Consider the following 15636-nt stretch of genomic DNA (forward strand, 5'->3'; position numbering starts at 1 on the left):
AGGGAAAATGTGTTCTGAGGAAAAAGCAAAAGACTCAAAGAGAGTATGTAGGAGTCTCTCTGGTGCAATCAGAGACTGAATTTGATTCAGACATTCACAAGGCACCAAAGAAAGGTGAATTCTCTAGAGTGATCCAGAAACCCCAATCCGGTGGTGAGAAGGAAGAGCCAAAGGAGAAGAAGGCAAGATATGATCCTGTACCAGCAAGCAAGCCAAAGAAAGGAAAGAAGACAAAATCAGATCTAAATGAGGCTATAGAATCCGGTATGATGAAATCTTCTAAAACAAAGTATGATATTGTTCCTCCATTATCTACTCAAGAATTAATTGATGAAATTATTAAAGATGGAAATTTGAAGAACATCCATGTATATTATGCAAATATGGATGATAAGGATCAAAGGCAAATTGAGGAAGCTATAATTCTGTACATGGATGTATTTAGTAAAGCATTGGTTGAATTAGAAAAATATCTTCCCAAAGATTTGTACAGCCTAATTGATGCTAGGAGAAAATATGCTAGCCAAATGGATAGAAAAAATAAAGGAGAGTGAACTGGTTAATCAATGCACTAGTATCACTATAGAAGAAACTGATAGATTAATTTTATTGGCAAATAAAAAGGAATTCAGAAGCAAGCACGGGGTCAACAGTCTGATGGTTAGCCGAGTTGAAGAAATAAGGAGAGAAACAACTGAAATCTAGAAAAAGTTTCTTACTGAGAATCGGCTTGTAGAAACTGTCTCTCAAAATGATGTCACTCAGTCAGAAAATCCTCCGACAGATGATGCAAATAAAGAAGAGGATACTCAGGATGTTGGAGAACAACAAATTTTGGATTCTGTTGAGGTTGAGCCTGCAAAAGAAAATGATAAATCAACAGAGGCAGAGGATGGTGCACCAAGTGGTGACACCGGTGCATAGGAGGCACCTAAAGAAGTCAAATCTAGACCTGTTGAGGCTAAGAAGAAAAAAGAGGTGAAACGGGATGAAACGGATAGAGATAAGGGTAAGGGAATGGAAACTCTGGTACTTGTGGTGATTGACACTGCAAAAACCCAAAGCCTAGGGAGATTTCCACAGTTCAATATCAGTTTTGATAAACCCTTCAATCAAATGTCTCCGGCAGAAAGAATGATAGCTGTTGCTGCTCTTCAGGCACAAGCTAGTCATGAGTTAGCACAGTCAGAATCTGAAAAGAAGAGACTTATTGAAAAATCGATTAAAGTTTGGAACAGGTGGTACCAAAACTGCAACTTGATGCAAGTACCAATTCATCTGGTAAGCTTCAGAACCTAATTGATCATATATCCACCCAGTTTGATTCTTTAACAAAAGCATCAGCCCAGCAAGCTATGGAGAAATTAAAAGATGCTAAAGTTCAAACATTTTTGCAAATGATTAGTAATGATAAGGCCCAGCTAGATAAAGAGTTAAAACTAATTGATGAGGCCTTAGTGGAAGGCGGTAAAATTTACAAGTCTTGTCTAATTTTAACCAATTTTACTACTGAGATAGACAAGCAGATAGAGAATTGCAGAGGACAGTTGGCTCAGATTTCTCAGGCCTACGATCCCATAGCTAATTTAACCGGCAATATTGAAGGACAAATTTTGAATATCACAGAGCATATTAGGAATTTTGAGGAGGAGGAGAGGATGATCAAGCGAATAGGTGAACTCCGGAACTTAATTGGTCCCTGGTTGGACAACTTAGTGTATCATAAGATGGACTGCATTCAGAACATGTCTTGGGAGACTCCTACTGAGATTGCAGCTATAGAATTTCTTGCTTATGTTTTGAATGGTTTTGTTTCAATTTTGGAGAAGTTGCGAGCAGGTTGTAACACATATCTTGGGTTCCTTAAGATGCCATATGGAGATATATTGAAACATGTATAGATTTAATCCTCCAGTAAATGTGTATATATGTACAAGCAATGTTGATGCACACCCTATCTTTGGCATCGTTGTCAAAGGGGGAGAGATGAGGTGAAAAATGTACAGACCGATTGTATGTATATAGTGTACACTCTGGTGTAAGGCAAATTCGTGGATTGTTGATCTATCTTTTTCCTTAGAATTCTTTTATTCTTTCATCCGATGTACAGGTTTCAACACTTAGCCATTTTTTTCACAGGTGTTGCCATCAATGCCAAAGGGGGAGATTGTTGGCAATTGACACTCATTTGGTAATTTCAAGTGACTTTCGGTGGTTGATTGTTTGTTCAGGGTTGTCATTGATGGCAACTCTTCTTGGTGGTTCGATCCGACAGTCGTGATCCATCTTATCCGGAAGTTGGTGGTAACCGGTAGGCAATTAACCAGTAAAACAGGGTATTTTAGTAATGTTTTGATCCAGAACAATCTCCAGTGATTGCAGTGTTTTTGGTGATTATTTTTGTGATCTCTGTGATTGGAAAGACCTTTAGGAGGTGTGTGATTATAATATTTTGGTCCGGTGCTATGTTTTGTTCGAGATTGAAGCCGACTTGATCTACACATTACACTTATTGAAGCCGACTTGAAGGAGATTGCTTTTGTGGTAAGACCGGATATATAAGATCGATTTGGCGATTGATTTTCGGTATGTTAGAGATGTGGTGATCTATTTTGGTGCGATTGAGTGCAGTTTCACATGTGCATTTTGCTTTCAGAACAACAAGTAGCTGACTGAAACAAAGACAGAGTATTCAGCAGAGCAGAGACAGTCAGAGATTCAGAGCCTAACCGGAACTCATTTTTGCATAGTCAGATGCTGATTAAGAGTTCATTTCATTGTATTTAATCATTGTAAACAAATTGTAAGTCAATGAGACTTCCATGAAGGTTGTAGCCTTCTGGGCATATATCTCTTGAGCAGTGAGCTCTAGGCAATGAGCCTGAATGCAAGCGCATTCCCCATCTATATAATATTTATGTACTCCTGGCCATAATATATGAATATTGTGGGTTCCAGCCCCACCGTGGTTTTTCCCTTTCTGGGTTTCCACGCAAAAATTCCGATGTTGTGGATTTGTGTATTCTTAGTTGCATGTTTATGTTCTTTTCTGCTATACATTGCTAACTGGTGGATAAAGAATAAGTTTGTAGTTTTAACTTCTGGTAGATCATTGATACCCTGCATGGCCATAGTATATGAATATTGTGGGTTCCAGCCCCACCGTGGTTTTTCCCTTTCCAGGTTTCCACGCAAAAACTTCGGTGTTGTGGATTTGTGTATTCTTAGTTGCATGTTTATGTTCTTTTCTGCTATACATTGCTAACCGGTGGATAAAGAATAAGTTTGTGGTTTTAACTTCCGGTAGATCACTGATTCACCCCCTCCCACCCCACGCCCCCTCTCAGTGTTCTCTGATTCTAACAGTACATATATTTAACACAATTTTCTAAGTTATTAGAGGAGATTTTCATTACTTCCAAAGCAATATGGACACATAATTGCTACATAAATAATTATAAGTTGATTTGACAATTTACAATATGCAAAAATAGTAGAGTTGCATTGGAAGATAACCAAAAAAAATGGGTTGCTTAAATAGAAAAACATTTCATTTATCTTTCTCATTTGGTGTAGGTTTTGTTTATACCAATTTTTTTTTTTAAATTGCCTGAATGAAGTTTTTTTAAATTAAATTTAAGAAGATTTATGTCAAATTTTGAAAAAATCAAATCACGTAGTATTTGGCAAGATTGGAAATCAAGGTTTTTTGGGCAAGCATGGGTACAATATCCGACGTGTATCCGGGCTGTATCGGATTCATATCCGTTTTGGACATAGGGATACACACGCCCAAGGAGGGACACAGGAGTTTCCGGCTACTCTGCCTTTTTGTTATTTCAATTCCTTCAACTTGTGGAGTATGTAACTTTTGCATACAGACTTGAAATCAGGTGTCGTTTTTTGAAAGTGAGTGACTTTTTGAGAGGAACTTGACTATGCAATAATATTCCACTGTAGATCCCTGTCCTACGCTTTTTTCCCTTGAAACAAACCTGCATTTTATGAGGTTTTAGCATGCTGTAAACACTGCCAACAATCAATTAACTTCACTAACTTTGATGTTCATAACACAATTTAAGATCATCAAGTCCAGAAGATGCGGAAGATAAAGAAACTAAGGCTACAAAGCTATCCAAATGCTTTTAGATTTCTATTTCTAGCTTCAAGATTTTGTAATTGTGTTTTCATCCTACAAACATCAATACTTTGTTTTGGGAAGGAATCTAGATTGAAAGGTGTATATGTTATTCATTAATTACAACGGTTAATATGATAAAAGTGTTGTTTTCTTGTCAATATACTGGAATAGAGTTGCTGAAATAGAATGTTTCTTATTCTAGCAGTGTAGGTTTGTGATAAAGGGGTTTCTAGTCCTGGCTTGGGTTAGGCTTTGTAAGTTTTCATTTGGAGCTCGCTTGTTTTTGCTTCAAAATATTGTTATGTATATCAATTATGGTGGTTGTTTCTTCTTCAAATAATTAAAAAAAAATTACTACTATTGCATTGTGTTCCTTCAACTAGATAAATATGAAGATTAAAGAAGGCAGAAGGAAAATAATAAATCAAAGGAAAACAATAAGCATCAATGGGCTTGTGCTGAAATGGAAAGGTCAGAGATTTCTCATGACAAAGATCCAGGTTCAAATCCTCCAAAGTAGCATCCCAGCACCCGAGCGTGTGTTGCAGCAGTGTCCACACAGTTGGAGTGGTATCCCTGCCATTTGTTATGCCCCTATTGAAACTGTAAAATCCCGTAGTGGACATGTGGTCCTTAGTAGAAAATCATACAGGATGTGGGCCCCAGAACAAAACCCTCATTTATTTATTTAAAATAATTGAAGGAAAACAATAAGCAAGTTAAATATGTAGTAATACACAGATGAGACTGAGCAATAAGTTCTAACCTAAGTTGCTGGTTTGGGTTCAGGCTTAACCGTTCACCATTTTTTTATTTATGTCAGTTTGGAATGGCTGTGTTTGACCATACTATATAATAATATATGTATAATTTGCACAAAAAATACAAAATCAAATACAGTAAATAGCTAATAATACATAATTCAAAATTAAATGTGACTAAAAAGTCACTTTTTAGAGTTAGATTAGGTCTGTTTTTAATACAGCATTCAAAATGTGATCTTTTTATATTTTAAAGGGCAGGTTGTGCCGAAGGCTTGTGGGTCTACCGTGTACTGGGGGTGGACCCATATGTCAGAACCCTGGGTAATCCGAACTAGTATACAAGAAGGGAACAAAATCTTACGTTTTCAACTCCAACGATGAGATGTCATGTGCATTTCTCGCTTTCTCCACATTTCCTGTCATAAGATTAAACCATTAAGAAAATTGTAAAAAGATTATTCTTTTGATACAATCTAGCAAAGAAAATATGCAACACTTTGACCACATCTAAACAAAATTAAAATGTCGATGAAATGGTGTTTTACAACTAAACTAAACACCATAACATTGTTTTTTAAATTATATATAGAAGTTACACCAAATATCCAATAAAAAGGTAAGTCCACTTTCAACTATCAGGAAAGATGAAGTTTTTCAAAACACCTATTTGGAAACAGCTGTGTTCTATCCACTTTTCTATCTGGTACAAAAAATGGATAAAAATCACTGTTTCAAGACATGTTTTGAAAAATGAGAACCAGTGGAAATATCCAGAAGATCTGAAGACAAAGTTTGTTCAATAATCAAATGCATCTCTTGACTATCAATGAAAGCTATCTTAATCTTCATTTCATTCAAGTAAGTTTTACTGCTATCCATGACTTACGTTACATTTACCTGACTCAACAATTTCAAACAATAAAACTAATATATAATCTATAACAGCCTTGACTAGGGATACACCTTCACAACTAATTTTAACTCCTAGAGGAAGTTGCCAGACAATTATGAACGTGTATCCTTAAGAAATCTATGTTGACATCATTAGGGACTTCAGTATTGTAGCTAGCTAGCTATCTAGTTGGCCATATTCACATATTATAGGTGAAAACTTTTCTGTTTTTATTTTCTTTATTGAAAACATATTGAACGGTATTTTTGTTTATTCTAAGTAGATGTTATGAACATGTATCCTTAGAAAAGTTATGTTGACACCATTAAGGACTTCAATATTGCAGCTAGCTAGCTATCTATTTAACAATATTCTCATATTATTGGTGAAAACTTTTCTTTTTTTATTTTTCTTTGGCGATTGTTGGAGACATTTTGAATGGAAATTCTATCTATTCTAGGCTAGATGTAACTTACAATCCCAATGACCTATTTGGTCATATGTGGATATATTTAAGTTTTCTTTCTTTAATTAATTCTTCTCAGTTCAAGGGGTTAAGCTTGATTGGTTAAAGCATTGAGTTCTTATTGTGGATACCCAAGTTCAAATCCCAAAGGAACATCTATTTTGAATTCTAAGTTGTGACTCTTAGTCTTCCATAATTGGCTTCTAGTGTGGAGATGGTTTCTAAATAAAGTGGACCTCTAAGTTGTGACTCATAGTCTTCCATAGGTGGTCTCTAGTGTAGTTGCTCAAAGATCTATCATTAGTCTCATTGTTGTGCTCGCAAGAGCTTATATTGGTCTCATGTTGATGCTTATATGAGCAGAATATTTGTAAATGATTACATATTAAAAAAACAAATTCTTCAGTTTTTATTCTATCTTTGGCCATGTCAATTTTGTATACCTAACATATAATTTTATGGCCTACTTGATCAATAAGACAATTTATTAAAATATGATGAAGTGGAAAAGTGGCCATTTACAATGAGCTATTTGGTCTTAAGCTCATATTTTATAATATGGTCACAACTTTATATTGTAGATATCTAATCATTGTATGCATTTTAAACACCCATTTACAGGGAATTAGGTTTATAACATGTGAAGAAAGTAACCTGCTGCAATAAATGAGAATTTTCCCCTGCTTGTTAAAATTTATTTTTCATAGCAATACAACTATCTGTTTGGAGTAGTGTTTCCTCCAATGTTTTTCTAGATTTGCAGGTGTTATCCATTGTTTTCAAGTGAGTAGGTGCACCTAGTAGTTATTATTTCTGTAGTTGTACTTTTCAGCATGCAAATATACTTCACAGAGCACAGAATCAAGTGAACCTGAGTCAAATACTGACTGAGACCATAACAACCATGAAGAAACTTCTATGGAGCTTGATGATTTTATAAATATGTGTTCTAACAGTATCTGCAAGCCCTTTGACCTTGAAAATTTGGGGAGAGAGAGGACGTAGAGGGACACACAGAGAAAGGGAGAATATCTTATAAACACCAGCCTTAGTATAGGTTATTTGCAGCCAAAAAAGAGAAGATCAACACCACATATCTTTTCCAGCCAACAAATATGAAATGTGATTTTGGCATTTGCTGCAAAAAAGGGTGACAATCAGCCAAATATCAAAACTGATTCAACCTTCTATTCTTAAAAAATGCATCAACTGCAACCCCTATGACCCTAAGCCATAGATGTAATGTTTAGGAGAATCTTTGGGACCATCAATAGCATACATGCATGCACGATGCCTCAAAATAAACCTTGTGTTGAATACTTAGCAAGCACAATGAATCTCAAACCCTAATGATATTAGACTGAAGAAGTTGGCAAACCACTTCCTTTTGTGTGCATTTCAGGTGGTTTCTTTGATCCTCAGAACTCCTCCAAGTAGGGGTGCCCTTGATTTTCTCTTATAATGCCTCTCACATTTTCCCTTATTCATATATTATTTTTTTGGGAGGGGGCTTTCTAATCCTTTAATGACTTGACTCTCAATATAATTTGGTCTCTTCTTTCTTTAAAATTTTAAACTGCCATGAAAGCTTAGGCATACAATATGTTAGGTGAGCATGTAAGAGCATCGCTATGGACTTAATAGTGCTGAATATTGGGACCATAACATCTCTTCACCATGCACAAGACTCCTTTTCCACAATAAGGACCAATTCCCTAAACAATGTGCAACCCCCCCGCAACTTATCAAAGATGCTAGTTAAATCATTCCAATAGGATTTACTTAATTTCCAAACTCTCTTCTCCATGATTTTTATAGGCTGCAAGTCCCAAAGGTTTTCTTTTCAACTTCTCAAACATTCATTTCCAAACTCTTTTGTCCATGATTTTATAGGACCAAGAGTCCCAAAGCTTTTCTTTTCAACTTCTTGAACATTCATATATGTTGGGTAAGAGATCATAAAAAGACAAAATAGCCCATTTAAGAAACATTATATAAAGTACAAAATGCTATTATGTAAACACATAATTGGTAAAAAATGATTGTTGTATTAACAATGAGCAAATACGCTCAATAAAAAGATTTACAAAATGTAGAAAACAGCAAGTTTCTAAAAAGAAACTACGAATAAGACCAGAAAGATCTTATTAGAAATATTTACATAATATTACATAATTGAGCATTAAATAAATAATAAAGTATTATTCTAATACCCTCCCTTAATGCTCAATCTATCAACTACACCAATAGACCCCCTGAATTTTACAAACTTATCTGGACTGAGGGGATTGGTGAGAATATCTATTAGCTGCCCTGTTGTAGGAACATACAACAACTGAATGGATCCGTCTTCAGCCAACCGTCGAATGTAATGACAATGAAGCTCTACATATTTGGTTCTTTCATGGAAGACTGGATTCTTGGCAAGTTTGAGAACTCCCTGATTGTCAAAGAACAAGGGAGTCGGACCTGCTTGAGATATTTGCATATCCGCAAGCATCCGGCGAAGCCAAACTGCCTCACAAGCTGCCTTAACTGCTCCCCGATATTCTGCTTTTGTCGAGGAGAGAGCCACTGCCTGTTGCTTCTTACTAGTCCAAGTGACTGCACCGGATCCCAAACTGAACACAAATCCAGAGGTTGACTTCCTGTCATCAACTGAACCTGCCCAATCTGAATTTGTGAACCCACTGAGTCTAGGATCATGACTCCTAGTGTAAAGAAGTCTAGAATCAAAGGTGCCTTTCACATAACGCAACACATGCTTCGCTGCTACCCAATGATCAACCTCGGGGGCTATCATGAAGCGTGAAATGTAGCTCACTGCAAAACTGAGATCAGGTCTAGTAGCAGTTGGATAGATGAGGCTGCCCACTACTTACCTGAATTGTGGTTCATCTACAGGAGGAGAATCAAACTTGGCTGACAACTTCAAGCCAGTCTCCATAGGTGTGGAAGCAGGTTTGCAATCCTGCATTCAAAACCTGTCAAGCAAGTTCCTAGCATACTTAGATTGAGAAATAAAAATGCTACCATCTGTTTGTCAAACCTCAACAACCAAACAATAATGGAGAAGCCCCAAATCTCTCATATCAAAATCCTGGCACAGATCCTGTTTGATTTCTGCAATCAAATGTGTTGAACTGCCAGTAATGATTAAGTCATCCACATAGACAACAAGAAAGAGAATATCATCACCAGAGTGTTTGATATACAGATTACTGTCAAAAGGGCAACGCTGAAAACCATGAGCAACCAAGTACTGATCAATCTTAATGTACCATGCTCAAGGTGCATGTTTAAGTCCATAGAGTGCTTTAACAAGTCTACATACTTGATGTTCTTTGCCAGCAACCTTGAAACTAGGAGGTTGTGCCATGTAGACTTCTTCCTGCAATTCACCATTGAGGAAGGCACTCTTAACATCCATCTAATGGACTTTCCATCGAAACTAAGCTGCAATAGCGAGAAGAAGACGAATGGTACTCATCTTGGCAGTAGGAGTAAATGTCTCCTCATAATCAATGCCCTCTCACTGTGTGAATCCTCAAGCAACTATCTTGCCTTGTATTTATCTAAGGTACCATCTGCATGATACTTGACCTTATAGACCCATTTGCAGCTAATGGGTTTCTTCCCTGGAGGAAGATCAGAGAGAATCCAGGTGTTGTTCTTCAGAAGGCTTTGGTATTCTGCATCCATTGCATTTTCCCACTCTGGAATCCCTTTTGCTTCGGTATAAGTCTGAGGCTCATAAATGTTGTGAATGTTGGCCATGAGAGCAAAGTTAACTGTATTTTGTTGCTTGCCCTTATTTATGGAAGATCTACCCTCAATGAGCTCATCACGACGAAGATCACTGATGGTCTTAGCCCACCACTTAGGTCGGAGAGTAGATGTGCCAACATCAAATGGAAGAGGAAGAACTGGAACTAGAGGTGGAAGAGGATCTAGAATAGGTGGAAGATTAGCATCATCAGGAGGAAATTCAAGTAGTGCATCATCAAATACAGAATCTGCATCATCCCTCCCATCAAGTGAACCAAATGGAAGACGAACACCTAAATTAGAAGCCTTCAAAGGCTGATCCTCAGAATTTTGCTCAGACGAGGAAAGCTGAAATGGTCCTCGATCTTCATCAAAGACAACATCGCGACTGAAGATGAGACGATCAGTGTCTACATCAATCAGTCGGTAGGCCTTATGGTTGTCACTGTAACCTGTAAACATGAGCTTCTGACTCTTGGAATCCAACTTAGAGCGCTTGGCATCTGGAATCCAAACATATGCAAGAGAGCCAAAAACTTTCAAATGGCTGATCCTAGGTTTGTGACCAGTCCAGGCTTCCTCAGGAGTCTTCCCTTTAACAGCATGAGTGGGAGACCTATTAAGGAGATAGACTACAGTAAACACTGCTTCTGCCCAATACTTCTTAGGAACATTTTTGTGTTCCAACATAGACCTAGCCATTTCTATAGCGGTGCGATTACAATGTTCTACAACGTCATTCTGTTGAGGGGTGTATGGTGTGGTTAACTGACGTTTTATGCCATGTGTATCACGTAAAGTGGAGAAAGCAGTAGAACAAAACTCCCCCCCATTATCAAACCTAAGACTAATAATAGAACAACCAAACTCTTTTTCTACCAAGGCCTTAAATTTCTGAAATACAGGAAACACATCTGATTTCTATCTAAGAAAGTACACCCACATCTTACGACTGTAATCATCAACAAAAAGTAAGAAATACGTGCACCCAATAACAGAAGTAGTATTCATTGGACCACATACATCAGCGTGGACCAACTGCAGTACCTTAGAGGCTCGCCATGAGTCACCATCCTTGAACGGTGTCCTGTGTTGTTTCCCAGCCTGACAAGCTTCACAAACTCATTGATTCTAAGTTTGAATTTCAAGTAGGCCATGTACTAAATCTTCCCGAACAAGCTGAGCAAGATAATGAATGTTCAAGTGACCATATCGCTGATGCCATAAATGGGAGATAGAGGAGGATTTTGCTGTGAAGGCATGCTCAAGAGAATCACCTGTATCCACAAGTCTATAAAGACCATGATCCTCAATACCAACAGCAATTGTAGTGTGTCGCACAATCAAAAATACAACACTTATGTGCACTAAAGATGACATCAAGCTGAGGAGAATGCCGCATAATCTGACTCACAGAGAGAAGGTTCAGTTCCATGCCAGGAACGTAGTACACATTGAGGAATATGAGATTCCTCCCACCAGATTGTATCTGAACGTTGCCCTTGCCGACAACTGTATACTCCTCACCTCCTCCAAAAATAACTGAATCACTATAGGGAGAGAATTTTGTAAACCAATCACGCCTGTGAGTGAAATGTCGAGAAGCACCAGAATCAATATACCAAGCAGAAGATTTCACATGGTTTGTGGGTCTTTTAGCCATGAAGGCATAAAAGGCAGACTCTTTCTGCTCTGTGTGCTCAGTGACATTGGCTTTAGGCTGAGACCCTCCCTGCTTTCGTTGTTTGGAAGCTATCGGATTGAGACAATCCTTAATCAGATGGCCATATTTGTGACAATAATTGCATTGAACCTTCTTCTTTTTCGAGCCTTCCTGTGACTGACTAGAGCCCTTCGACTGAGAGAATTGAGATGACTGAAATTTGCCCTTTATCCTTGTGAAAGGATTTGGCTGCAAAGGCTTGCTCGGAGGAGGATGAAGTGGCACCGCTACCAAACTGTTGTTTCCAGCGATCCTGCTGCAGAAGTTTGGTGCACAACTATGCAAATTTTAGATCAACATTCGTAGACGTAATGTTCAGAGTCTCTATGAAGTGCTCGTAGGATTTTGGTAGACTTTTGAGGGTTATGACTACCATATCGTCTTCTTCCATTTTCCGACCAATAGCTTCGAGCTGATCTTGAATGTCCTTAATCTTCGTGAGATGCTCCTATAAGGACATGCATTCATCCATCGTGATGGAGAACAACTGGTTCTTCAAGAAGAACGCTCGGCTTTGGTTGGATGTCTCATGCAACTCCTTCAAATGCTTCCAAATTTCTTAGGCTGATTGGCCAGAAGGAATCTGAGGTAGCTGGTCATCTGTGACAGAGAACTTGAGAAGCATGACAGCTTCCCTATTGCGGTCATCAAATTTATCTTGATCAGCTCCAGTTGCAGAAGGACGAGATTCTTTTCCCAAGACAAGATCATCTAGACAGCGATAATCGAAGATTGTCAGCATGCGCTGCTTCCGGGTATTATAATTTTTTCCATTGAATCGTTGACTGCCTTCCAACATCAAGTTGGTCAATGACAACATATTGCACGTTTCCCAATGCACAAAAAACGAAAATCAAAGAAGAGGCGATAGCATGGAATACAAAGCACAAATCCCAATGCAAAAAATAGAGGCAGATACATGTACATAATTCAAAAAACGAATGAAGTACGGTTGGCATGGATTTCGAGAAATTTTCTGATTGACCTAGAAAAATCCGAAGACAACCTAGAAATCCTTGCAAAAAACCCAAAAAGAATCTAGAATTAGACTTGAAATCCGCCAACAAAAAATTCAAGGCACGGAAAACGATGCACCCACGAAATTCTGAAAACAACCTAGTTGAGCTCTTGAAAAACCCAGAAGGAATTTGGTGTCAAATTTCCGAAGGCAGAAAAAAACAAAGGGTTTTCGTAAAAACCCTAGCCGCATATTGAAAGGTCGTGGGTGGACGAAAATGGCAGAAAAAAATCTGCAAAAGGTAGAGAACCCAAATTATTCCTGTCACCGTTTATAGAGTCGTCACACCAAAACGCAGAAGAGAAACAAGCCACCATCGGAAAAAAATCCGCCAAAGGTCACGTCATGCAAATCGCAAAAAATCGTGGATTTTGGTGTCACATGAGTGAAGAAGAGACGGTCGGCTGCGGATGCAAACAAGGGCGCTACAAAAAATCGCGAAATCTGCAAATAGAACGTCACTAAACCTCCTTCACAGACAGTGGCGAAATGTAGAAATCGAAAAAAAACCGCAAAAATGAGATCGCGGGAGGTCACAAGCATAGGTTGCAAAAAACACTAGTCGCGATTTTCAGAAGTCACGATTTCGAAGAAGCAAAGAAATTTTTCAAAAAACTATTAAAAAATTCATGACAAATTTTTAATTGAAAAATTATTCCGAAATAACCAGGGCTTTGATACCATATTATGTAAACACATAATTGGTAAAAAATGATTCTTGTATTAACACTGAGCAAATACGCTCAATAAAAAGATTTACAAAATGTACAAAACGGCAAGTTTCTAAAAAGAAACTGCGAATAAGATCAGACAGATCTTATTAGAAATATTTACATAATATTACATAATTGAACATTAAATAAATAATAAAGCGTTATTCTAATAAATGCAGCTTCGTGCAAGTGGACACAAAAACAATTAAATTTCCTTATTTATTGAGAATGAAAAACTCTCTCAAAATCTTAACAATGTGATGCATTGGGTGTGAGTGAACCATGGAAACCCATAATAAACATAAGGAAAAATAATATAGAGAACACTAAAAGAACAAGAAGCCTACTCAACTAACATTCGAAAATGATAAAGGTGTTTAAAAGATTGATTTATATTGGGCACCATGAGTTCTCCCTCTTTGAAGTATCATCTTTCTCTTGAAGATGGACTCAACATTGAGAATGGAAAATGCTTACACATGAACCATAAGAGCCCCATTTGATCTCTGAAGCAAATCAATCAAAGAAGTAGCATCATCCAAAGGCATTGCAAGCCAAGGACGTCTTATACATTAATTAGTTAGTAATACATACATTGCTGTTCAAGAAGAGAATAAACAGATTGATCAAAGGCGTAAGGACGTCTCACACATTATTGCTGCCCAAGGAGGGAACTACTACGATCTGAAACTAATTAGCTAACTAATGACATCATTAGTAACAAGGAGGAGGCACGATTTGGCACACAACTACTTCAGTTGTTTGCATGGGTTAGGATGTTGAGACACAACTTCTCACATCATGCCCCTTCATTGCATATTAAAGGAGGATCACGGGTTCATCACAAGGTATGTAGTTTGGTTTTATATATTCAATTCAGATCTGAAGTGCTCTATAAGAGCCATTAGACAGCGGATGAAGATGTGCTGTTCACCCACCCCATTTGAAAGGCTAAGATGCACAAGTATAAAGATATTATTCAGGCAAAGCATCAAGAAGACATTGCATAAGTATAAGGTTATTATTCAGGGAAGGTGATTAAACAGAGGCAATTGTCTCTTATGTATATATGAGCGCATGACCACATAGATATAAATCAGAAAAAGAAATTACGTATACAGAAAACTCACTTGTTCATACACATATATATTTCTGCAATCTGTCCCTCTACTCCATGATATTTGCATTGAGAGAGCATAAGTTCATGGATAATCAAAGACATTTCAGTGCTCATATCAGATTCTTATTTGGAACAAAATTCAGAATTCATAATAGACTTAGTCCTTTCCACTATAAGGATATTTGGCATCATTATTCTCTGATAAGGATACAAGTGTTCATAAATCTAAGTAACAAATATATACATCCACAGATCCACTTATACAATTTAATACAATTCTTTAGAAATGATTGGTTCCTTGCAATATTGAACATATAATCTGCAGAATAGAAGCCAAAACTTAAGTGTTTCTACAAGGGACATTAAAATGGTATCAAAGCTTGTGATCGTGCCAGCCTGTTGGAAAGAACTCAGAATTGACCTCAAAATGGGCTATAAGAGTGTATAAGATGAAGACAATTGAAGAATTAGTGTTAAAAATGAAACTAACGATCCAAAGGAGTGATAGGAATCTAGCCAAATGGAGTGAGTTGAGTACTGAGCTAAAAAGAAGAGCTGAGGTAAATGAAGAAGTGCCTTCTAGTGCAGGAAATCATGACAGTAGTAGGAATGAATTACGCACAGGAGAAGAACTAAATGTTTTAGAAGGCCAGATTGGAAAGGTGAAACTGACAGATAAACCAATCACCTATCCAAATATCAAAATTGAAGGTTGTGCTAATAATGAGCTTACAACTGCCTGTAATCTCATGCCATCATTTCAAGAGATTCAAGAAGAGGAAATGGTTACCAACATTTCTAAATATAAGAAAATGATTAAAACTTCATGTGCTTCTTCAATTACAAATGAAATGGGTACTTTGAGTCATGAGGATTATGAGACAGCCACTAATGCAGAGTTGATGGATGAGGAGTAAGCTAATATTGATAATAGCGTCACATCTATTGTAGGTGATGACTTCTTTCAATTCAATGATACGGGAGGCTTTTGGTTTGACTATTAAAAGGATCCTATAAAGAAAAATGCATGT

At 37.3% G+C, this 15636-nt stretch overlaps 1 protein-coding gene across 2 annotated transcripts in view; it reads right to left on the bottom strand.

The window, feature by feature from the left end:
* LOC131075975 (myb family transcription factor PHL13) overlaps positions 1–15636 on the bottom strand; it is a 123157-nt gene that overhangs the window by 52758 nt on the left and 54763 nt on the right. For both annotated transcript variants that reach the window (XM_058012984.2, XM_058012985.2), the window contains exon 5: positions 5267–5321. In XM_058012984.2, coding sequence (XP_057868967.2) covers positions 5267–5321 — 55 coding nt within the window. The remainder of the gene's footprint in view (positions 1–5266; positions 5322–15636) is intronic.

This window comes from Cryptomeria japonica, chromosome 9 (assembly GCF_030272615.1).
Source record: "Cryptomeria japonica chromosome 9, Sugi_1.0, whole genome shotgun sequence".
Lineage (NCBI taxonomy): Eukaryota > Viridiplantae > Streptophyta > Pinopsida > Cupressales > Cupressaceae > Cryptomeria > Cryptomeria japonica.